General features: G+C 33.4%; 1 protein-coding gene across 1 annotated transcript; it reads left to right on the forward strand.

The window, feature by feature from the left end:
- The first annotated feature begins 24,555 nt into the window (after positions 1 to 24,555).
- LOC146745958 (uncharacterized) lies at positions 24,556 to 25,692 on the forward strand. Its single transcript, XM_085499656.1, has 2 exons — positions 24,556 to 25,065; positions 25,429 to 25,692. The coding sequence occupies exons 1-2, from the start codon at positions 24,556 to 24,558 to the stop codon at positions 25,639 to 25,641; spliced, it is 723 nt and encodes a 240-aa protein (XP_085355782.1). The 3' UTR covers positions 25,642 to 25,692.
- Positions 25,693 to 26,070: the final 378 nt, after the last annotated feature.

A 26,070-nucleotide genomic window follows, 5' to 3' on the forward strand; every position in this document is an offset into this window, starting at 1 on the left:
TAACGAATACAACGTCACACTTTATACTTTGGACTATATAACACGTTCAGGCATATTGCAACGAGTATATAGTATTCCTGGTGTCTTTCAGTCATTATGTTGTCTAATCACAGAGTTCTGACGCTACTTTTGATTATGTTCTTCAGTTGTATCATTGGTGAGTAGTTGTTCAAATCACTGGTGTTTGAGTTGTTACTATACGACAAATATTGACATATATTTATCTGGGACTCCCTGAACAACACATATTCATTTCCTTCTAGAGTGTAAGTCAACCGTAGATGTGAATGTTCCGCATCCAATCACATATGGACTTGTTGGATATGACACTACGTTGATTTGTGTATACGAGACTGACGGCATTAATCCTATATTGACATGGTATGACGGATTCTCAGGCACAGATGAAATTATTATCCTCCAGGAGATGGACGGAGTTGTATATGTTTCACCAGACTATCAAGACAGGTTTTCTTTGACTGGTCAAGCTAGTCTTCGGATTAAGGACACAAAACTTGACGATTCAAATGACTATGAATGTGTAGTATCAGCTGGTGGGGAAACTGATCAAGATAGTACATACTTGTTTGTGTCAGGTATATACAAATGCTTTAACTTTTGCCTAAAACTCAAAACAAGCTCATCATGATGGTTGTCATGCTATATACAGTGCATTACGAATCACATTATAGTGTTGCTTAATAATGTTCATTATCAAAATCTGCTTTACATATGTATATTATTTATATTGTGACATATCTCAGAATCTCAGTCACCAGATTGCACACTTCAACACAATACGCAACCAGTGGAAGGTGATGATTTGATTTTAACGTGTACGACCGAAGGCATACCGCCACCAACGGTAGAATGGTTAAAAGATGGCTATTCAATATAGGAGTCCGAACAGTATATATTTTCTGAAGATGGAACAGAATTGACTATACTCAATACTCATCGAGATGATTGTGGTGTATATATTTGTAATGTAACAAATTTAGTTGGATCGTCTTCGTGTTTTGATTTAATCGATGTTTGGTGTAAGTATATTACAGAATTTTCAAATTTTATCAGTGTTCGATATTAGAAAATATTGTAATATCCGGAAGTAATTCAAGGATCAAATAAAATAGTTTTTCACTGTTTGCTATTTGGTATAATTTATTTAAATATATAACTTGTAGATTTACCAAATGCTGGTTGGCCGAACTGTAGTGTATCTGATGAACCATTCCCTGGCTATTTCCAGGAAGGAGATCAGATTACTATTATATGTGGCGCCACTGGTGGAAATCCATCACCAGAACTGTACTGGTATGATGATAATTTTGAGCTACTGGATAAAAGTTGCATCTGGAATCAGCTAGAACCAACTTATGAGTTAACGATTTCTTCATGTACATGGGAACTGGAGTCTTCAGACAATGAACGTGTATACACGTGTACTGGTATATCTGATGCATCTTCTGAGACGTATGACTGTGATACTGGGCAACTAGATGTTAAATGTATGTATAAAGTATGTTTTATAAATTACAAGTATTCAACATTATATTTTATCTCAACTATTATGATTACAGTGCACCTTGTAATAATACATTAAACTACAATAAAATAACGACTTGTATGAATTATTTTATTCCATTTTGTTCCTAGATGCCCCGGACAGTCCAACGTGCAATGTGACAGTGGAGAACAACTTTTTCAAGGAAGGAAATGAAATTACTTTGATATGCGTATCATTAGATGGGAATCCACTCGCAACTCTGCAATGGGTCAATACATCTAGTGGTATGGTTATGACTGGAACTACACCGGCACCTGGTGACAGTGAAAGTATCGCAACTTATAGTTGGACTCTCAGCAGAACGGATAATACTGATGTGTATGTATGTGGAGCAACCAATATTGTACAAACCGACCCTTTAACATGTAGCAGTGGACCATTAAATGTATCATGTAAGTATAATGTTGTTGAATATTTACCGACGTCAACATGAACAATAAGATCTCCAACGCAAGTCGTTGTGCTGTGCTTAAAAATAGGTCAGGATATTTGTCAGGACATTGACTTCAGGCGCAAATGTTCTATCGTCATGAGTGAAACGAAAACACTTAACTAAACAGTTCAATGTTGTACGAATTTTACAAAAAATGCATCTCATATTTTGATTATTGACAGTTGCTGCAACGGATATATTATTGTCAGAACCAAACAATCCTTACACACGTGGTGAATACATAACATTGACGTGTACATCCAGTAGTAGTAACCCACCGTCATCCATTGCATGGTATCGAAATAATACATTAGTTATGAACAGCGAATACGAAACTGTTGTTGATACTGACTACATCGATGGTGAATACAATGGAACCATCACCCAGCAGGAATTGGAGATATATTTGACCGCTCAACACAATAGCGCTGTGTATCAATGCGCATCATTCCTGTTCGTGAACTACGAAACTATTCGTTCAGACTACATAATATTGGATGTATATTGTGAGTATGCAATATTTTAAACATAGTTGAACTCTGGTGACCTTGCCCTTTGTTATATAATATAATTCCCTTTATCATAGTTTGTTTCAATATAAATATGCATTGTCATAATTAATTTTGAATACAAACAAGTTTTGGGGTTGAACCAACAGTGGGGAATCAGTCTACCGAATGTCCTTAAAAGATGTAAATATCTTACAAAAACATTGGTGCCTTATTTGTTTAATTATTTTAAGGAACATAATTTCCAGCTTTATTGAAAGTAATTGAGATATTTTAGAATAAAAACAAATGTCTCATTGCAAAAAAAAGTGCTGCATTTAGATGTGAATAGATTCATAAAACATGCAAGATAACAGAAAAATTTAGCTGGCTTTAGTCCAAGTATTTTGTACAGGTGTCTGTCAAAAATGAATGATTCAATGAGACAAATATTGACTACTGTATTATATGAAAAGTAAAAAAAATACCCGTTATGAATAGCTATCATGTTGCAAGCTCTGCTTTGTATGCAAATCAACTTAAATAGTTGGTGTCCAGTGGAGGGAGAAGTCAACAGTACTGTTGCCTCCTGAGAAACTACATCTTCAAACACTGCAATCTCTGAAGTGCGTTTTTAAACTAGTATTATAAAAACTCTATCATTCTGTTCTAATAGCTGAAACATATTCCTGTGAGTTTTCATTTGTCGAATGAACTGTTTGTCAAATACAGAATACATATATTTTAGAATAATTTTCTTTTTAAAATGTGGATGAAATGTTTTGCTTTTAGTGTATTTTTTATGTATTGTTTTTGATTTGATAACTTTTGACTAAACAGATTCTCTATTAGCTTCAGATCTTGATCAAAGTTTGGCACCCAGTTCATAGCAGTGCTTATATTGATTTTCTGATATCTTGTTTTCTGTAAAGATTTTATTGGTAGGTTTGCTAATGTGTATCAGACTGTGCAATCTCTCCATGAGTTGGTTTTGAAACCCAGTATGGGATTCTGAGATACATTACCAAGGATATTATTACAAGATAAATCATTTGCTTCATTGAACACATACAACAATGCATATTTCCACTGAGATCAGTGACCTTTGATGTGTATCACCAGTGATCAGTCAAGTAGAAACAGTCAAAATATTTTATCAGATTTTCTCAATTTTTGCATGATATTTTCATACAGGACATCTGTTTTTCAAACTCAGGGAAGACTTTATACTGATGAATAAGGTGACCAAGTTTGATAAAGTTTGGAATAGAATTAGTAAAGTTATTATGCACACAATAACAATTATTAACGACGACGACAACGTCGACGACAACGCCGGACACAATTTTTCCCTTAATATACCTTTCCCTTCCATCTTTGATGGTACGGGCAAGGTAATTACGCAGTTAGCTTCAAATTTATATAGTTACGTTATTCACAAAATAAGAAAGCGTTATGGTAACATTTGTCTGTAAATTGTGTTTACAAAAATTACATAATCGAATGATCCAACGGCCACTGTATATAATCTAACTACTTAGTTATTTGTATATTGCCCATTCTCAAATGTTAAAATCCTTATAAATACATATAATGATTATTTTGTACCGACCATGCTAATTGCAATGGCCTTTACGACAATTCATTTCATTCAGTTCAGAGTAGGGTTAAAGAGTCGGGTAATATTTTATCAATTTCGAAATTGTCTTTATTAAACTGTGGTTGCATAAATTTAATAATCATGAGGACTATTACTAATTAGTAACATATTTTAATATTTGCGGCAATGAGCATACAAAATATGCTCCTCTTCCATAAACACTACAGGGATCTCCAGAGTTGTATGCGTATTATAAACAAGTCCATCGGCAAGGAAACCTACACAAAAGTAATTGGATTGAATCACAAAGATGACAGCCAGTCATTGTTTTATTGGCCAGACGGACGGAAGAACGAGGGTGCTATATTTTGTAATTACCCACCAACCGAACGACAGCTGTATAACAACCAACAAAAACAAAATTACAAATCAACAAATAAATTGTAATTTCTAACATTTCAGACTGGTTATCACAAAAACAGGGAAATCATTTTTGTTTCAGCTACGCATACGAATCCTATGCTGATTAAAGCGCGGTGGTCGTCGCGCAGCGCGTGTTTGAATTGATGAGGCGCGACGACTGCCGCCCTTTAATGCTATTTATGTACTGCTAATAAACGCGTTGTTGGACGTTGAAGTTACAATTGCCGGTGGGTTTAGACAAACACAATACAATAATGTTCAAAATCAACTAATGGTAATGAGTTATTTATAATGAATCGTGCGAGTAATCATTGTTATCTCACCGTGATAATAACCTGAGCAGACTGACAGTTTTCTATTTTCCACTAACTGTCCGAATACGAAATGTATTCGTTGTGAATATTGTGAAGTTAACCGTATCGTATTGGCTGTGATATCTGACACAAAACGTCAAAACCAGTGAATGATAACATGGTCATGTGATAAAGACATATATTAGGCTGATATATTAAATTCATCGATCGTGAAATATAAAATGAATATTATAATTGCTGATTTTAATATGCAGCCTGTAAATATACCAATATATTGAAGCACAATTATGTTCAGTTCCCCCTACAGAACCATTTCCTTGCCAGACTAGTCTTACTGGTTACGATGGTCATGTAATGGCTGGTGAAGAATTAATATTGACATGTACGTCATGTAGTAGTAATCCACAAGCTGAGTTAATATGGTATGTAGATGATATGGAAGTACAAGATGGACTCAGTGTACCACGTTATACCCATGCAGAATATAATGGGAAGCAAACATCACAGAATCTAACAAAGTCAATGACATATTTGGACCATGGTGTGGTGATTTATTGTGCGGCGTATAATTCCGAATTCAATGAAAATATGTATTCCTCCAATAAAACCCATCTGAACGTGCACTGTGAGTAAGAGGGTTACTGTGGTATTAGTGCAATTTGTTTTATTAGACTTTCATTTTTAATACTATTGTATTTGTCCCCGTTCGAACGGAGCTCCTCCGTCCGTCCGCCTGTAGATCCATCCATAGTCGTATTTCTAAACCCTGTGGACCGAATATGTTCATTCTTTGCATGTTCCTAGTACTTTATCTGGGACATAAGTGCATGGTGCAGTTCACTGATTCAATCCAAGATCGCTGACTGGCAGCTATTTTTTTTGAAAATATTTTACTGTATGCATTATCAGTTTTTGCATACATTTTACATTTTTGATTACATGTCTACGACAATTTTTTGCTTGCCGACTGGCAGCCATCTTGGTTTTGATCATCCCACTATATCTCCAAGTCTAAAGAATCATTTTCACTCATATCTGGCACAACAATCATACATATCTAAATACATGTCCTGTTGTTTAAAAAAACAAAACAGGTTCCGACTATATCCCCAAGGATTTTGGTTCATTTTTGGAAAATGTGGTTTCCTGAACATGATCTGTCGGTTTTTGTTCAAATTTTATACAAACATTTTATACAAACATATATGTCGAGATACATGTCCATAGTGATTTGTTTCGTGTTCAAATAAATCAAAAATTACCAATTAGCAGCCTTCTTGTTTTTTAATATGTATTATTGACATGTTTTATTTTCTTCAAATTATAGGTGTTAGGATACATGTCCATGACAATTAGTTTCACAATTGGTGTCGAAGATGGTTGACTGCCTCCAATCTTGCCCTTTGACCATACTACTATATCTTTGTAAATGAGCTCGGACAAACAAAATTTCATTTGGACCATATATTTATATTGTGGAAGAGTAATCTAATACATCTAATTTCTCTTGATAATAGATCAGCCTTGTATTCACTCTCAAGTACTAACTATGCGTTTGGTCTGTAACTGTATTTTTGGCATGAATAGCATTTCCCCTGATTTCAACATGGATTATATCATTAACAATTACTTGTTTTTTATTCAAATCACAGATAGTCCATTTATTGAAAATACTGACGAGGTACTGATTAAAGCTGACAAAATGGAAACGACTAATATAACGTGTGAAGTTAATAGTAACCCAGATTCCAATATCACGTGGTATGATTCATTGGGGAATGAGGTCATCAACGGTACAAACAGAAGTATAATTGTTGAAATAAAGAAAGACACAATACAGACTAGTGTGTTGTTAATTACAAACGTGACATACACAGATTATGGAAATTACACATGCTATGCAGAGAATTATATTAATATGACGTATTTCGTTGTTTACCTGAGTGGAACAAGTAAGTATTAGTTGAATTTGTTGAAGTTACAATGCAATGGCGTATATAATTCAAAGTTAGTTAACAATAATTAAATAACCTTTTAGACATTTCTTCACTAGAAACATTCATTTTACCAATTATTTGCAGGTAAAGTATTTGATCCAGTGAATAACGGTCAATCGTACGACACAGAGATCAGAATATGCCTAATGTGTTCATTAGTCCTCATCATAGTTGACATTATATTAGTGTATTTTATACGCAGAGAAGACTGGGTGGTTAAATCCGAAGGTAATACAAATAATGTTACATTGCCAAAATGCGTAATACTTATCGTAATCTGAAATATTAATCTTTCGTCCAAAAAATAAACTAGTTCTTGTGAATCACACGGGAAAATGTTCACCAGATTTTAGCAATTCTCGTGATTTACACGAGGAATATAAGTTTTGAGATTCATAATCAATATAAATAATAACATATAGTAATTTCATCCAAATAATTCTTTTAAAAGATCGTTTACAGAACTTTGTATTTCAACGCATGCGCTGAGCATTGATGGCAGTGGAAAACAAAAATACCACAAGAAAAAAAAACATCTGTCTGTGCTACTTATACTCGAGTACCACATGATGTATTCATGCAAACGATAAACATATCTCAGAGTCTTAAATATTACTTCAAGCATCCAAGTAAAGACAGAATTAGCTAAATTTTATCCTAAAAGGAAGTCGGTTATATTATTCATTTGTGCAAGTTTGTCCATTTTCCATTCAAACTAATAAAAAAATGTTATTTTCCAACATGAGTGGAGTGATTACGCGAGTAAGCGTCCTCTAATAATAGGAACAAATATGTCTGCCACAAGGGTTTTATCGGACTCTACACAAAGAAGTTTGTTAATTCTGTTCTGAACATTTTGGATTTCGGCATTCCCATGATGTATCATTGGAAGGAAAAATGTATAATAATATAGTTATTACGAGAATACCTCAAAGTATGCGCTCAGTCAATACCCCGTGCATCGACGTTCGGTAATCCAGCTGTACTGTCTTCGTGCATATTTTCAATATGCATATCCTCGTGATAACCTCATATTATTGTTGTTGTTAATATTTAATACCTTGTTATATTCTCGTCTAACATTTAAAAATAATGAATGTCAGTTCTGTATTAGTACTGACATGACTTATTTAAATGTATTTTTATACTTAATACGTAGTAATATTCTTTTATTGTATCTCCATATGGTAAAATACAGACACGCCTTTCATCCAAAATATATTTTTTTTGTTTTTATTTCAGACATTGTTGTTCCTCCTTCAAGGTAATAGGAAATATTATACATCTGTGACAGTAACGCCATAAGTTCCAGCGTGCCGTAATTGTGCGACATTTTACGGGGTATTTTTATCATACCATATAACGAAATGCAACTTCCAAATATGGAATGATTACGTGCGTAAGCGTCCTCTAATAATAAAAAGCAACATGTCGGTCATCAGGGTTTGACCGTTCTTTGATTCTGTTCTAAACATTTTGGATTTCAACATTTCCTTGATGTATCCTTGGAAGGAAAAGGTGTATAATAATAAGGTTATTAAGAGAATAACATTATATTATTCTGATCGTTCATACTTGAGAACACCGCTGTAGTTGTAGGGGAATGAAGGTAGATACGCCGCCATTCCATTACATTGATGTCAGCAGACTACAACCCAAAATGACAAACGTTATCAAAGGCACATGCTGACGTGTTCACTGAGATGATTTTTTATGTTGTTGAGTTATGTTTCGAGAGACTATGAACGGACAATATGTCGATTAAATCCTCACTACGCGAATAGCGGTTAATATGAAGTTAAATTGGCATAAATAGTAATTTCGACGAATAGAGGGGAATTATATACTTTATATACCATATAAGGGACAGTGTTTGTTGAGTCAGAAATTTTAATTTATCAAATAAATGGTTGAATGAAATAGGAATAAATACATTTACAGCCGCGAATTTATGGTAATTATTGTAATTTTAGCTCATCATACAAAACAATATAACAAATATATGCCGTGACAATCAGTAATTACTGGCAATGTAATACTCATTTTTATTGAATATCTCTAGCAACGATTTAAATTCAACATCGCTACGCAACATTGCCCATGATTTGAATATATATTGTCTTAAATTTGATTGTTGAATAGATTCGTGATTGTATAAGAATAAAACAATGTACACTTGTTTTATAAAATCTTCTATTATTCCAGGGTTACAGAAATCAATACATATGCCAACGAAGAGTTTAAACATGTCAATAAAAGAAACCCGATTCAAGGTACAAACGGCATGGATTGTTACACAATACATCAAAACTATATAAATATATAGTTCTTTATACTTAATGATAATTTATTAATGATACATTTTAAAATAAATTACACTTTTTTATTTGAGTCATTGAAAATTGGTTGGTATTTTGATTGAAAGGAAGTGTAAATAACAACATTCCTTCATGTAATTTAATCAGTGCACAATGCATGTATTTTAAATATCCTTGCCGAGTGTAAACTGATTGCCGGTAGACATTTATTGCAATACATCGTCATATTTACAGGTTGTGTTGCGTATTTCTATTATCAGATCAGATGATACGTGATCACCATGAACCCATCAGTAAGTATGCAAGTGTGAGACCTAGACCAAGAGGAGATGTCAAACGTAAAGTATGTGACAAGCCTGAAACATCTGCTAAAATGGCAGTCCTTGAGCGAACATACGACAATGTGTCTAGTGAGTTTGACGGCCCCAAAACGATAGTAGTCGTTGACGGAAATAAATATGATAAAGCAGATGAATCAAAATCATTTACAAAGGTTAGTTCCATGTTATGGTATTCGTTGATGTTGTCTTATATAGATTAATTGATAAGAAACGCAAAATAATAAAACATTATATGTTTTATGCGTTACAGGATGATCGTGTTAATGATATTGCCTACGCCGACTTAGATTTTGACGTACAACTACATCACGTGGCCAGCAGTAGACAATCGAAGCCAAAGAATCGTAGAGCTGATGTTACGGAATATGCATCAATATCTTTTACTGATGGAAAATAGAGAATATCTGAATTTTCCATGTCGAAATTGACTTAAGCCATTGAGGACAGCTTAGTCGTTATTAGCTTGCAATGCATTTTTAATTAGATAACATTTCAAAATGTTATGAGTGTTATACATTAGTTTGGTATATCTAAAAAAATAATTATAGTATTGTAATACGATTTGGCACTCAAGTGCCTGAGACAATATTAAAAACCTGACATTTGAGCATAATAATCGTCGAATTTCCATAATAGACAATTTCATTGAAATTGGGTACATAGATGCGCTAGGTTAATCCACGGACGGGATTTGTTTAATGTTGAAAAAAATCAGTATTGATTCACATTGTTTTCGTTTTGTGCATATAATTGAAGGCCAATATTAGTTGCCATGTTTTTTGTTTAGAAAGATAAACGTAAATTACGAGTTATTTTAAACATGCCTCCACTACACACGGCACCTGGGATATCAATATAAGATATATAATCTGTCGCTTAGTACTTATCTGTAGGTCATAGTTCATATGTTTGGAATGATTGATTGGTAAAGTAAATAACATAATTATACAGATTTTGTATGATTTATATGGGCCTAGTATACCTAATAAAATATGCAAATGTTCACCTGTTTTCGTATTGTTTATAAATGTATGGTTATTTAGGTATTTCTATATATAAAAATAAGTATTGGTTTGAAGATTATTGAATGCTTTTTGCCATTAACGATGTATACTGCCATTTGCTGACCACAGAAAATGAGTGCGAGACTGACATACACTCATCACGTGTCTGTCAAGTCCTTTTATTGCTTGGTTCAATCGAGTACATCTGCACACTCTGTACGTAATAAATCCGGTTATTAGGCGAACTTTTTAGTGATTCCCGGTGGCATCGTGGTGGTTTGTATTCATGTTTACACGCATGGACAGCAACGAAGTATAATAACCTGCGTGCAATGGTTCAATGTATCCAGTGAAATAGATTGTTATGAAGTACTTTTTAGCAACATAACACTGTATTTCTAATATATTCCGTGAAGCATTTATTGGAGTTTTGTTTTAGAACCAATTGTTAAACTAAATCTTTTAACAGGTACTTTTACTTGACCCAAACTTAAAAAGCGACCGTTGTTTATCGTTGTTAACGTTAAGGTGTTAGACTAGTTGACTTTTTAATAGTGACTTCTGAAACACTGACGCGGTGCTGTGTTGTCACATGATGTGTTTCGTAACTATATTTGTATAACAGAACGATGGATCAATGACAGGGGCAACGACTTGCAATATGATCTGACAACTGGCACGTATCATAGTAAACAACATGTTGTATTCGATCGTAAATCACCTGTTTACCTAATTACCTGGAGTTACCATGCATTCACACATCTCATCGAATATAAGATGTCGTTGCAGAAACTTTTTTGCTTGGATATTAAAGAACAAACTTGTTCAGAAAAACAGTCAGCTTACTAATAAATGCGATCAGTTTTGAACAAAGAAACAGTCATTCCTTGTAAACATTGTTTAGAAAAAAAAAAGAATTACTGTCTCTTAATAACTATATGTGTCCTTAGTAGGGCATATACAATTAAATTGAAGAGCGCTGGGTGGTAGGGGTAAGGGTGAATATTAGAGGTGGCGTGCAGTTGGAATTATTTCCTTTTCCTGATAAAGGCTGACGAAATATATAGAATAATACATTTGTCGTCACCAGAAACACACCATGCTTAGCACAAAATGAACACGAGGCAAAGAGTCGTATACGTATATGATAGGTTATCCGAATTACAACGCCAACAATTAGAGAATACATTTGCTTTGTGTGAACCCACTGGAAGTTAAAGACTTGACTAAAATTGTGTACCTTTTTTTCTTGTTTTTTGTTCTATTTTACGTAGACATAAGACGTCAAAACTAATATTATGGTCCCGTCTTCTAGTCGATCGTTCCGGAAATTTGTAATTACCAATCACGTAAGAGAGATTATTTGTTCACAAACGTTTACATATTACATTTTAGCATAACCCAAAATGGCAATCGAAGTCAAGTGACAGCTATATTTTCATGTGAATTTCATACCCATATGCTATAGACACTATACGAAATATATTTTCTAAACCCAAGAAATTGGTGCAATATATCATTTTCTGGTAGTACGAAATCAAAATCAGAAAGTTTTTAAAACAATAGAATGCATGTACTATTTACCCAGTAGTGCGATATAGTACATAGGGGTTTTAAAAATTCCAAATCTGTAAGTTTCCAGGCTCGATGGTCTACCCTACTTTCAATTTTGATCAATCACAGTGTCTAGCCGTAACGCATGCAGTATGTATATTTAACCAACACATCTTACAAGAAATATTACATTTTTTAAGTCATGTGGTTTGGCCCTCTATCTTGAATTTATGCAAATAATTTCCGCAATTTGGGGCATTTACTTTTTTAAGTATTGTTGAAACTCTGCTTTCGTATAAATCATATATTTATACTTTCAAATAATAAAATATTTGCTTTAATCCGTGTTTCAGTATGTTTACTAATAATTAATGCATTACAGATCAAACGGCATGTGTGTCATCCTTTGCGATAATTACATATTGTATTTTACGACATCGTAATTTATGCACTTCCTACGTATGTTCACGTTCATGGAATATGCATAAAGTTCAAAATCAATTCTGAAAGCAAACACAGCTATCTTCTGTATGATGAATTACGTCAGTATAATCGCCGCTCGTAATATCAAATCTGTGTATCTCAATATATCCATTAATTGATATTGTTATTGTAATTCGATTTTTAGGGACATACAGCTTTAGTCATAATCATTTAATAGCACAATGTGCAAATAGGCGTCAAAATGTCAATTGAATCATATTTATTCTTACAACACATCCGTGTTTTGCTTAAAATACAATGGGGCAAATTTAAAAATTTGTTAATTACATAGTAGCACAGTCTACGTCAACGCTAGAACCGAAGGGCGAGTCACTCAGCCAGGCACATACCATACAAGTATCTTATTATCGAAGACATGGATTATTATTTTGAAATGCAGATAGTATATTTATTTAGCCACACTGGATGCAACCATTGTATAAAAATACTTTTTTTTTTAAATACGTTATTCGTTTATATTTTGGTCATTGATAAAGTTGAGGTGACTGCAAATGTGTTATTTAATATATTTGAATTTTCACTAAATAACATTAACAATTCTGTAAGATGTCACTCAAAACTGATCTTGTTTTACTGAATGATATACACTGTATATGGTATATAAGTCAATCTTTAACACGGCCTGTACCACGGTTGTCAATCATTAACCAATTTATGTGGTAGCCATATTTATTATTAGCGTAGAAATTCGCGATACGTAAAATGAGGCAAGATAACATGTTATACATCACAAATCGTAATTCAGAGTTAGATGACATACAGCTTAGGATACAGACATCATAAATCATTGATTTGTACAACACTACATACAGAGATCATACAATCAGTGTGGTAAAACGATAATAGAAAATTTATATATGTGTACCATGTATGCTGTAGTTATTGTGAATAAACAAAAACAATAATCAACGGAAAAAAATGTACACCGAATGCAAAGGAACATGTCAATTAGTTTACTTAGAAGTACCCATCATTCACTTCGCCATTATGGCAGGAGTACATCATTTAACCTGATCATATCACATTCAATCAATCAGAGCAAACTATTATTGTTATCTCAGAGATGAGGTGATGTGTTTTCAAACGAAAAACAATAAATTAGTTTACAACACAGTATAGAACATTAGTAATTATCGACAACATCAACACGCAGTGCCACTGGATTTATGCTGTTTTTGTTATCGAAATTGCCGCTATCATAAACAGCAATACAAATCTTATTGTTAGATATGGACCTAATATTTGTACATACAAGTCTATCTCCCGTGTATCACGAAATAACTATCTGTGTAATTCGTATGTCAATTCATACCTTTATACAAACAACATACTCAGATAAACGAGTATAGTCTGTCCCTGGTAACCAAATTATGTAGTTCCTTATAATGAGTAATTCATTATTTGAGAAGCATAGCGTATTATCTTATGAATTCACCGACCTGTTCTATGTTTAGCTTATACTTATTCAGTTTGAGGTGCTGATCGATCAACGTTATATATAAAAACTGTGTGACTCAATACGTCAAGTTGAGGTAAATAGGGTAAAATAGTTTTGTTTTTCATAGAGCTGGAAGGGTAAAAATTTCAAAATTCACAATACATATTTATATATAGTTTATATTTAAGCCAATTCATGTTTACGATTATACCCAAATTATTATTTGGGGAGGATAATATACAAAAATGCTTTGTTATTGATGTATATAGATATATGTTTATACAATATTGCACCAACGCCAAAACCGAATGATGCACCACTTAAGCTGGCAGGTATCACATATAATTAATCTTACAGACAATAGCTGTCATCCAAATGGTGAAATGAAACATTTACACAACGAAAATATAGTGTACTGAATAAGTCAAACTGGATACAACAACAAAAACAGAACATAACATAAGTTATTCGCAATATAATCGTATAATGCAGGACATGCAGATCTCATAAGAAGAAAGGTGGGCGCTGTTTCCTATCATTGCTATCAATAAATTACCTCGTATAAAATGATAAGGCCTAGCGCAAAAAAATCTCCAGACGCGTTGAAAATTTGTTACCCTATATCTAAAACATATTTTCAATAGTGTATCAATATTTTTGAATGAACTGTTATCTACTGATAATTTGTTTTCTGCACCAAGAATTCGTATCGAGTGTGAGTTTTTAAATGAGCAATTTAGTTACGCAGATCTCTCATGCTATTAGAACGAACCAAATGGTCTAATAAAATCTTCGACATTCATAAAATCAACGTGTACCTTTTTTCGATTATCGTTTATATCTTTTGTAACCAAATTATGTAGTTCCTTATACTAAGTTACCAATTACGTAGTTACATAGCATATCATCTCATGGAGATAACAGTCTCTTCTATATTAAACTTAAAATTTGTCACTGTTATATGCTGGTCATGGACTCTCGCAACGAAAACGGTGATTATATTTGCGTCAAGCTTGGACTAATCGTGTCTAATAATCGTAAATACTCACAGGATAATTGAAATGGAAAAAATACTCATATTTACAACGTAGCATTTAATATTATTTATTAACATTAACATTTATGTAAGATATCACACAAAAATGATTTCGTTGTATATTAGACACGAATTAAAATGATACACACTGGTCATGGTGGTATATAAGTCGACTTCTTCTCTAACATGGCCTATACATGTAACTATAATTAACCAATAAGAAACATCGTAGGAACCACGTGAAACAAGGTGACAGTCAATGTTATTTGTGTTACAATATATATATATATATTAAGCATATTTACGTAACCGCTGCATATATATATTGTATAGCGGTTACGTAAATATGCTTAAAGTGGTTTAAATCACACACCAATATGTGTTCTTCGTGTACGGTATATCAAGGTCATGACAGAATTGCCTATAATTACGATGACCCAGCACGGTTCCTGCGATTAAACTAAATCACATTTGTTTCAAATAAGTAAAGTCCATGGTACATTAAATAAATAGAGGGCACAATTCAAAATTACTCAACAAGACTTAACTCGCACAAGATCATACTGAGTATTATATAAAACACGGTTACTAAAAAAGACGGTTAGGAAACGCTATTGTTAAAAGGTGTGAATCTGCCTAATCCATCAATGATGCGTGTCGCGCTGTGTACGCCCTCTATCGCTTGAGATTTCAAGGCGCACCATTTTGTTTCTTTCTTGTGTCGATCACTTGATGTCCCGTGAATTGGAAATTTTCAGCTCGTTTTCGATAGAATATCCACGTTTAATGCACAAGCTCAAACGAAGAACTATACATACATTTCGAATGAGTACTCTTTGTGACTGTGATAACATTCGGAATCGAGAATCGTCATTTATCGTTTTCACTGTTGTCATGAAAGTAAGCTTGGGTCCCGGAAGAAAAAGTGACAAAAATTCTATACCCCATGTTATTATTTTAAAATACATTATATTATAAAAAAATACTACGAAATCAATTTTTAGTATACTACCTTGCGTATTTATGACGGTTGTATGCAATTCGGGGGATTATTGGAGTAAATGTTATCGTTCTGCTTTCGCGTCACTGTATCAGCCATTTTGTTTAAAGTCTTTACACTTTTTTGTAGACGCCGTAGAAATTGTTGAAAATGTATTACAAATTTATCTTATCGCATATTTTGTTTATTTCCAACAAAATGTATGTGGTATCATACCTCCTCATTAAAACTTTCGCATGGCTGAAATATAAACATTTGTATTTTTTCTTTAACATCTTTGTTTCTGATCTTGTGTTGTTGTTTTCTTTATTTCGTTTTCTGCTGATCTTGTTCTTTATAAACGAAAATGCCATACAAGGCTGGCACATTTGTATTGAGTTTAAACTGAGCGAGAGGTTTTGTCAGGATTCACTGGAACAACTTGCACTTTAATAACTTAAGGTAGCGAGACTATTATTTGTGTTGAAAATTACGATTTTCACATTTATTTATTAATTGATGAAATGCACCATAAACTTTCATATGATAAAGTCAATATAACATAGAATGTCATGTAAGTTGGTTAAAATATAGATTTTCTGAAGGGAAGCAAGGCAGCCTCAGTAGTGTTTTCCAAAATCAACAACACAGGTTTAATCTGTGTGCCTATAAGTTTCAAAGATAAACTCAAGACAAAGCAATGTTAGGATGTGTTATCAGTAGCTATCTGACACACAATGAGTGTTTCCAAACATTTGAGTGGTTTGTCTCCGCCCCTGTTTGTTTCACAGATTAGTCATTTGCATATGAATGTGTCAGACACAAGGTCACACAGCCACTGAAAAAAAATCATTGATTTTGGTGTTTTCATATGCCGAATTTATCCAATTATAGCTATCCCATTCCTTTATATTTTGGTTTCCAATAGCCTTACACATTTGGATGTCCCTACACATGGTAAAACATACCTTGATGGGAAAACAAATTGATTGTGCCGATAAACAAGCTTGAAAATCTTTGCTGTTACTTTATGGACGTTTTCTAGGAGTTTATGTTTTTCAAAATACAAGGTCTTTAACAAAAAATAACGTATACTTATTGTCGTCGGATTAACACCAAATTTTCACAGCCTTAAGGTGACAATGAGAGGAACTTGAATGTGTCCAGACAAACTATTTCATCGATTATTTACCAACGAGTTGTGGTTTGAGTTGGGGGCAATGCGACTAAAACAGTAATTGAAATTCAGGACACTAATTTTTAAAACGCGTTGCTTGAATAAAACTAACCAGACACATTCAATTTATCAGACTATTGAACAACTAGGAAAAGTGAAAAAAAATACTTCTTATCGCCAGCATAAATGCGTAATTATTTTTTTTACAGAAAAAGTAATTTTTCACCTTTGATTGAGTAACGCTTCGTAGATTGCAGATACGGGCATGCAAAATACACTTGTGAAAAGCTTGAAGTCTGGCGATTCTAAAAATATATACTTTCCCGGGTCTATTTGTAGTCATTTAGTCACAATTAGAAGATGAAAACAAGTATGCAAATAATAGTCCCGCTACCTTAAAACATCGACACAGGCAACCAATAAAATGCCGTGCAGTTGTTGATTGCAATGAACTCCTGGGAAAAAACTGACGTCATATTTGCGTGATTTCCTGTCTATATTTTATGTTAATGAATAGCCTATCTTTATCACAGATTAGTACGTGTTTTGTTTCAAATGTTTACCTGCGACACGTATGCAATGAAAAGAACATAGTTTGTTTTCTAACCGTCTTTTTTAGTAACCGTGTATAAAATAACTCCAATCATGATGTTACATACTTGTTTAATACGTTTTAAATTATATTGTAAGAGAGTAAACTTATAAATGTACATAAATGCTATCACTCGTGTAATAGGAATAAACTATCTGGTGCAATATATATGTCACTGTTTTATACAAACGAACTATGTTCTGATTGACCAAAAAATGCATTTCCCAGCCATTTGCATGCTATGTCATATGGCTGTACGTTTAAAAAATCGTTTATTTGCAAATGGATAAAAAGGCGTAGTTGTACGACTAATAAAATTACGAAACCCAGATTCATTCATTCGAGATATACAATTGCGTGTTAGTTAAATTTAAGAGTAATTTTAAGCATTACTCAAACGAGTGGAAGGCATATAAAAATCTACAAATTATAAACATATACAAACCTATTGATTGATAGGTATATATATATATGCCATAAATTTAATCGGCCCATAAAATGTGTAGAGAACAATAAGTTATTTTTTTTAACATCCAGTACTGGCAGTTTAAAATCCTTTAAAAATTCATAAAAATATGTCATGCATTAATTCTATAGGAATGGCAATGTAAAATTCTATAAACTAATTCATTTCATGAAAAGTCTCATAAAATTTTTGAAAATCCTATTTGAAACTTTTGTACGGGCGCATATGATATGCAGATGTCCTGATATAAGTACACATAATAACGATATTCCCACACATATACATGTCTTACCAATCAAAGAGTTCATAGAGTTCATAGTGAGAGCAAGTAGAGGCAGCAATTCAAATAGATTTTTTTTCTTTTACAAATATATCGAATTATCAGTAAAATGCAAATTTACCAACTTACGTATTTGTTTATTACTTTCTTGTTTAAATCATGGAGCTAATGAGTCCGACTGACACCAACATACTTCAATTTAAATCAAAACATCAATGTTGCCATGGCAATAATAATTAATTCATTTGTTGACCGAATAAAATTCAATGCATAAATCATATGCATGATTTGCTTCATCCCTGTGGAAGGTTGATTTATTTTTTCAAGCGAATGACTAAGTTCATTGTTTATTGGGATATTGTCTGCAACCATTTAGCACACTGAATTTGAAAAGCCACATTAGCACAATGCTACGATGTTTTTACACAGAGTAGAGCAGTTAACCGAGGAACTACTTTCCGTAAACATTTGACATATTGCGCCACAGTAACTTAATTGATACCAACGGAGGCGGATAACGAAGTATGTTTTGTGTATCATGAAACTGTGGTTAGTGTTTACTAGTGTGACCTTTTTTTGTATTTAGAAAATGTAATAAACTTATCTATAGACACATGAATATTAAAAACCTATCCATCATGCAGTGTTAGTAGCAAACCATTTATATTGACGTATTTTAATTTGCCCGCCAAAAAGTATGGAAATGTTTCAATGCCAGGTTTTTTTTGCCGAGTGGAATTTTATGAACGCTGCTCATTACATGACCATAACGAGCAAGGACAATAACAATACAATTAGTTGGCATAAATCGGGGAACTTTTACCGGAACAAAATTGTCCCTGTCAAGGTGTGCCACCAAGTAATTAAATGCGTTTAAAATATTATCAAGTATATTGTGACTGCATTTCAGTGGTCTTAGATTATTTTCAAAATTATGACAAAATGTCGAAGAATGCATAGTAAATCTGCCTCCTTGTTTGCTGAGAGATTTTTTTTTACAAATTTTTGCAGTTTGATATTTGATATAACCCTTTCTGCACCAGGCTTGTTATTTCCTCAGTGGTGAATAATTTCCATCCTACATTGTGCTAACAGTTAGTAACAGATTAATTTCCTATATTTTAATTTAAAACTTGTCTACATTTCTGAAAATTGAAAAAAAAAAATTCCATAAACAAGCTGTTATATTCAGCAAGAAGACAAAATAAATCACGGGCACAAGTGATGAATTTACATGGAAAAACTTACTCGGTTCGTCAACCTTATTAAATTATGTTCAACGTCTAGAATAAATCAAATATGAACACAACTGTAAATGTTTATGTATTTTTACAAAACAAAACTAGAAAGCAAGTCAAACTGCAAAAGGCAAACGTTCATGGTTGATCTCTGTAGAACTACAAATAAACACAATTTTAAGGCTTCAATTTTGGCATACATTGTTCCATGTGATTCGCAAGACCTGGCTCAATTGTTGGGACAGAAGATCACAATAGTAGTGTGACCTGTAACTACATAGGAAGTGCATTGACCCTTGGCAAACATGTTCCCCACAAGTTAGTTTCACAAGAGAATGTTTAATATCAGGATGTCACAATATTTGTATGTTTGCAATAAATATCCAAGGAAAAATAGCTTTCATGTCACGTACAAGACCAATTTAATATGTTTGGGAAACACGTAAAAGGTCTAGGATATTATATTATGTGTTTACAGTATACTACTCAAAAACAAATATCTAATTTGCACAATTTACCCATTCGTTATCCGTCAGATATATTTGTAGTATTACAAGTTCAATAGTAATGTTTACGTGTGAAGCAAAAACGCTTCTATTTAACATTAAAGCATAAAGCGTGTCTCTGAATGTTGATATAAACATTAATGGAATCTGGCGCAGGTGGGTAACTCTATCGTGTACTATCTTCTAATTGTCTTTGTATCTGTTTATTTATAAATAATAAGCAATGTTATATGGCAATATTTCAACATATTTTGATTTGTAGTATATAATATAATGACAACTTTGAAGACATGTGCAATGACATAGACACAGATAAGGAGACAGACAGGAATACAGATAGACGAACACACACAAATGCACACAAAACAGAACGGTGGAACGAGTACCAGTGGTAATAGTTGACTAGGTCGGGACACCGAATTATCGCAGATAAGTACCGATTTTGTTGAGTAAGTTTCCAAGGCGATATGCGTTATCGTGGGTCGGATAGGTTTTGTTGTATTTGTATGCCTATCGGCGTTTCTCCTGTTATATCTGGGCGTGGCCTTCAACGTATAAGTGAAGATTATTGTCTCGTGTTCCTGCCTTGTCTCGGATTGGTGTACTAAACTTAGTTTTAGACACTATTCAATTCGTGTACAAGATAACCAACTTTTTGTAGCACTACCTTAAAAAAAGTACATCAAATACATCCCTCAAACCATAACAAGTAAACAAAGAAGGTGGCGAAAAAATAATAAACCTCACGAAACTCCACCATACAAAACTGAATGAATAAATAATAAAATACCTTACGTTTAAACGACGCGTAGACACGAGGCTCATTGCTGCTCTCCAAATTGCCCTTCTTTTGTATTGATTTCCTAATGATTGCTAATTCTACCTTCCTAACTCTTGTACCCAAAAATAATATATGAACCCACAAATTAATGAATATTCATGAGCACAGAAACTGCAACGCCATGAATAAATTAGCATAATTAAAACAAAATGCAAAAATGTATGTACACCTTCTGGAATTGTGCCAACTTCGGTTTTGGAAAGCGAATACAAATAACTTGCAAAGGAGGTCCTTTTGGCACATACCACAAGCAACAAGGTTAGTATATTCTGTATATTTAGTACAGTGTTTATGTCATCCCCGGTATGTGGGGAGAGTTGCAGGCCGTATTCAGAGTTAGTCTGAACATTTGTACTGTATAAGTACACCAGTGTGAACAGAAACCATCTGTATGTAATACCATACATTATCAAGAAGGTTAGTGGTAAATTCAGATGTCATATGTGTATACAGTTAATAACCATAGAACATTGTGAATGAACTCATATGAACAGAAATGCCAGAAAATAGTAAAATTCAACTCGATGGAATAGATATGACAGAATTTTGTGACAATAAAACTGCAGTATATTCTGAAAACAAAATGAGCAGAAAGCAAATATAGGAACATAGTTGTAGCTAAACTCTGCGATAGTTCATTGAACTAGTAAATATTATTCAAAACATAAAAAGAAGATTTGTTTTTCCATCGCGACGTGTAGTGCATAAAATGAGAAAACACAATATCAGACATTATATTATAGCATTATCAATACCAGTGGATTTTATGACGTCATTGCAGCAGATTATTCGCGATAATGTATTACATTATTGAGCATCAAGGCCCTGTCCCATGGATATGAATACAATGTTATTATCGAAAACGAATAAAGAAGAAACTATTGAAAGAGAAGAGAAATTGTTAGATAACAAGTATTTAATACAAAAAATAGCATCAAATAAAACGGTCCATAACTAATAACAGCGGATTCCAATATCGAAATCAGACAATATTGTGAGGGAATTGTAGTTATGGTGTGTCATTGGGGCCAAAATTAAAATCGTAATACATTGAAACATGACAATTTTAATTTAAAATATGAGAAATGAATGTTAAAATATGAGAAATTAAATTTAAAATCTGAAAAATTAAACTCAAAATATGAGACATGAATGTTAAAATATGAGAACTTAAATTTAAATAATGAGGAATTAAATTAAAAATATGAGGAATGAATGGTAAAATATGAGAATTTAAATTTAAAATTATGAGAAACATATGAACATTGATTACGTTAAAACGACAATTTTAATTTATATTTTAACATCGGCAGTTTGAACATGGTCAATTTGAACATGAAAAGTTGGTGGCGCTCTTGTGCACTTATGTGCAAATATTAACCTTTGACCTCATACCAAAGAAAATAAAATGGCTGAACACGGTTCCGTATCATATGTTCTTCGGTGTGTAAGCTCATCAATTGATAGCATATTATCATCTTTGCGAACAGCCACCATCCACGATACACCATGTGACACTGGTAGTATCTATTTTAGACTTGAAAGTCTAAGACGTCTATGCTCCGTTGTTAATGGACACATGATCGATGCCGGCATTGAAGGTTTTACAGGCGTGTTGGATAATGTAATTGCTGTAGTGGATTTATTTGCATTTTTAGACAGCGATATTTACGAAGGTTACATGGTTGAAACTCGTCCTTTGTCAAATACTAGAGGGAGACCGCCATACTTGATAAGCCAAGAACAGTTGCGTTACTTGGTTGATTCAGGTTTTTCTACGAAATATATAGGAGAGTTAATTGGTGTGAGTACCAGAACTGTGAAGAGACGCATGAGAGAATTTGATATTCGTATTAGAGACACATATTCCACCATAACTGACACTGAGCTTGATGGTTTGGTTGATAGTGTACTGAAAGACTTTCCAAATTGTGGATACCGAAGAATGACAGGTTTTCTGATAAACAAGGGAGTAAGGCTTCAACAACGAAGGTTGAGGAGGAGTATGCACAGAGTTGACCCTGTGGGGGTATTGCTGAGGTCACTTGAAATTTATTCAACTCCGCGACGACCATACAATGTGTATGCACCCCTTTCACTCTGGCACATTGATGGACTGCACAAATTAATAAGGTAAGTAGAAAACTAATTTATTTATATGTATGTAATGAGCATATTTCTAGGAGCCATTTGGTCACAGTTTGCAATTGTATCATTTTATCTTCTAATTATGAATTCATTAATTATACGTACACATATGGTATGCTTTATGCAATTTAGGCTTGGGTTGTATAATCACATGTTTAAATTGCAAACATCAAAATGTTATGGGATTATTGTCAGTATAAGCAATCTAATATGCACACGAGAGAGAAGAGTGATTGCTAAGTAAATACCAATTTAAAAGAACAGCAATAAAAAGTAGATATTGACATCAATACTGATTAAATAGAAGAAAACATGTATCTCAATAATCTCAATTTCATACATTACATTTGCATAACAAATTTAAGTTATAGACAATTTTTAAAAGTACAATTCCTATCATAGGTAGAGTTAGAGTGTAAAGATAGCGTATGGTTTGAGTCGCGTTATATTGATACTGCAATTGAAATGCCTATAATTTAACAATAATAATAATTAATAATAAGAAATAGGTTGATCCCTATTTTTCCTACAAAAAATTGCTATATATAAACATTTGTGTAAATTATAGGTACATGTGTATCATGAATCGTACGTGAATCAAACCATATGCTGTTTTCATACTTGTGCGAGATTTATGTATTAGGGGAAATTGATTGTAAATCCAAGTATCGTGGCAACTGGTATGTTAATGTAGATTCATTACCATAGCCTGTGTACGATTTGGTTAAATATTTTGTGCGTCTTCTAGAGAGCTACTTGTATACACAGTCTCCTCATACCAAACTGCTGGATCTGCTGCTTTCCACCTGCTAATCAAAACAAGCAATCATTAGTACTACTTGTTTTCACCATATTCAATTAGACGCTATCATTTCCAAGCTAATTTTGTCAGAGCTTCATAGAATATATTTGTATTCGTTTAATATTCAGTTATTGTAGTAATTTGTTTATCTTTTCGTACAAAGGATTCTCCTGAGTAATTTTGGACCAATGGGAATCATTTAATTTCAGCCAATCATTTTACTCATTATTGTATCTTTTTTCTCGTGCGTAATTTACATTTGTATTTCCCGCTTACACATTTTCTTTCACGTTTGATTGTTTATGTGTAACATGTGTTTCTACGCCAGTTTGTTAAGCAATAAACCACACTGTGTTTTTTGCATCTACATTTGACTGTTGTTTATCCTGTCATCAAGCACTATGTACTAGGTGTACTAGGCTACTCTACTCCCCACAAATTTTGATGTTTGCTTTTTCAGATGGAAATTGGTGGTGCATGGTGGAATTGATGGCTACTCACGTAAAATAATGTATCTACAATGTAGTAGTAACAACCGAGCCATAACTGTATGTGAGGCTTTTAAATCAGCAGTAGCAGAAAATGGGCTGCCATCTCGTGTACGGTCAGATCAAGGCCTTGAGAATGTTGAAGTTGCAAGATACATGATCTCACATCCTTATCGACAACCAGGAAGAGGGAGCCATATTACTGGAAAGAGTACGCATAATCAGCGTATTGAACGCCTATGGCGGGATGTGTTTTGTGGCTGCATCTATTTATTCTACAACACCTTCTACACACTTGAAGATAGAGGTCTTCTTGATATAAACAATGATATCCATATGTTTTGTCTTCACTTTGTCTACATTCCAAGAATTAATAGGCACTTAGAATTGTTTGCCGAGAGCTGGGACAATCATCCTATCCGAACAGCAGAGCAAAACCTATCACCCAATCAGCTTTGGATATCTGGCTTACTCAAAATTAGAAATTCCGGGACTACAGAAGCTGAAGAAATATTTGACTTCAAAAATCAGGTATTATATTAAATCATAATTTTGTTCATAATAAATAATAGTATTTTCCCATCCGTATAATGTGTTATGGATATCTTCCTCATTTGGTAATTGTGCATCATTTATGCTACATTCAAACACTTCCCGTAGTTAACTTCAGTTGAAGAAGCGCAAGTTGGAAGGTTTACTGTAAAGTTTGTACTCTTGACAGTAGGATAATGAATTGACCTCCACTACGCGTTGATCAATACAATACTACTATTCTCTTAATAACCTCATACTTTTCATACTACTACTTTTATCCGAGAGCATGCTTACATTAAATGCAATTTTGGTGCATGTGCACTATGATATTTGAACTCATAAAACTGTATTGCTTTCTAGGCAGAGCTTACAAATTACGGAACTGATTATGATGGTCCGTCGCCAGCTCCTAGTGACGAGAGCTGCATTGAGGTACCAGAGCTTGAGTGCGGTATTACTGAAGAACAGATGGCTGAACTGAAATCAAGAATAAATCCGCTTGATCATAGTTGCTGTTTTGGAGCAGACTTGTACCAAGAATCATTACAAATACTTCTTGAATCTGAACTGTGAAATCCTTTACCATCGTCCACCAAATAAATATGAACAACATAGTTGAACTCTGGTGACCTTGCCTTTTGTTATATAATATTATTCCCTTTATCATAGTTTGTTTCAATATGAATATGCATTGTCATAATTAATTTTGAATACAAACAAGTTTTGGGGTTGAACCCACAGTGGGGAATCAGTCTACAAAATGTCCTTAAAGGATGTAAATATCTTACAAAAACATTGGTGCCTAATTTGTTTAATTATTTTAAGGGACATAATTTCCAGCTTTATTAAAAGTAATTCACATATTTTACTATACAAACAAATGCCTCATCTCAGAAAAAATGTGCTGCATTCAGACGTGAATAGATTCATAAAACATGCAAGATACCAGAAAATCTCAGCTGGCTTTTGTCCAAGTATTTTGTACAGGTGTCTGTCAAAAAT

Source organism: Saccoglossus kowalevskii, chromosome 5 (assembly GCF_978046115.1).
Source record: "Saccoglossus kowalevskii chromosome 5, keSacKowa6.1, whole genome shotgun sequence".
Taxonomy (NCBI): Eukaryota; Metazoa; Hemichordata; class Enteropneusta; family Harrimaniidae; genus Saccoglossus; species Saccoglossus kowalevskii.

What these genes read in the sequence shown, in the direction of transcription:
- LOC146745958 (XM_085499656.1), top strand. Translation starts at nt 24,556, where the DNA reads ATGTATCTACAATGTAGTAGTAACAACCGAGCCATAACTGTATGTGAG. An exon ending in TATTTGACTTCAAAAATCAG is followed by an intron (nt 25,066 to 25,428) that starts GTATTATATTAA and finishes ATTGCTTTCTAG; the next exon opens with GCAGAGCTTACAAATTACGG.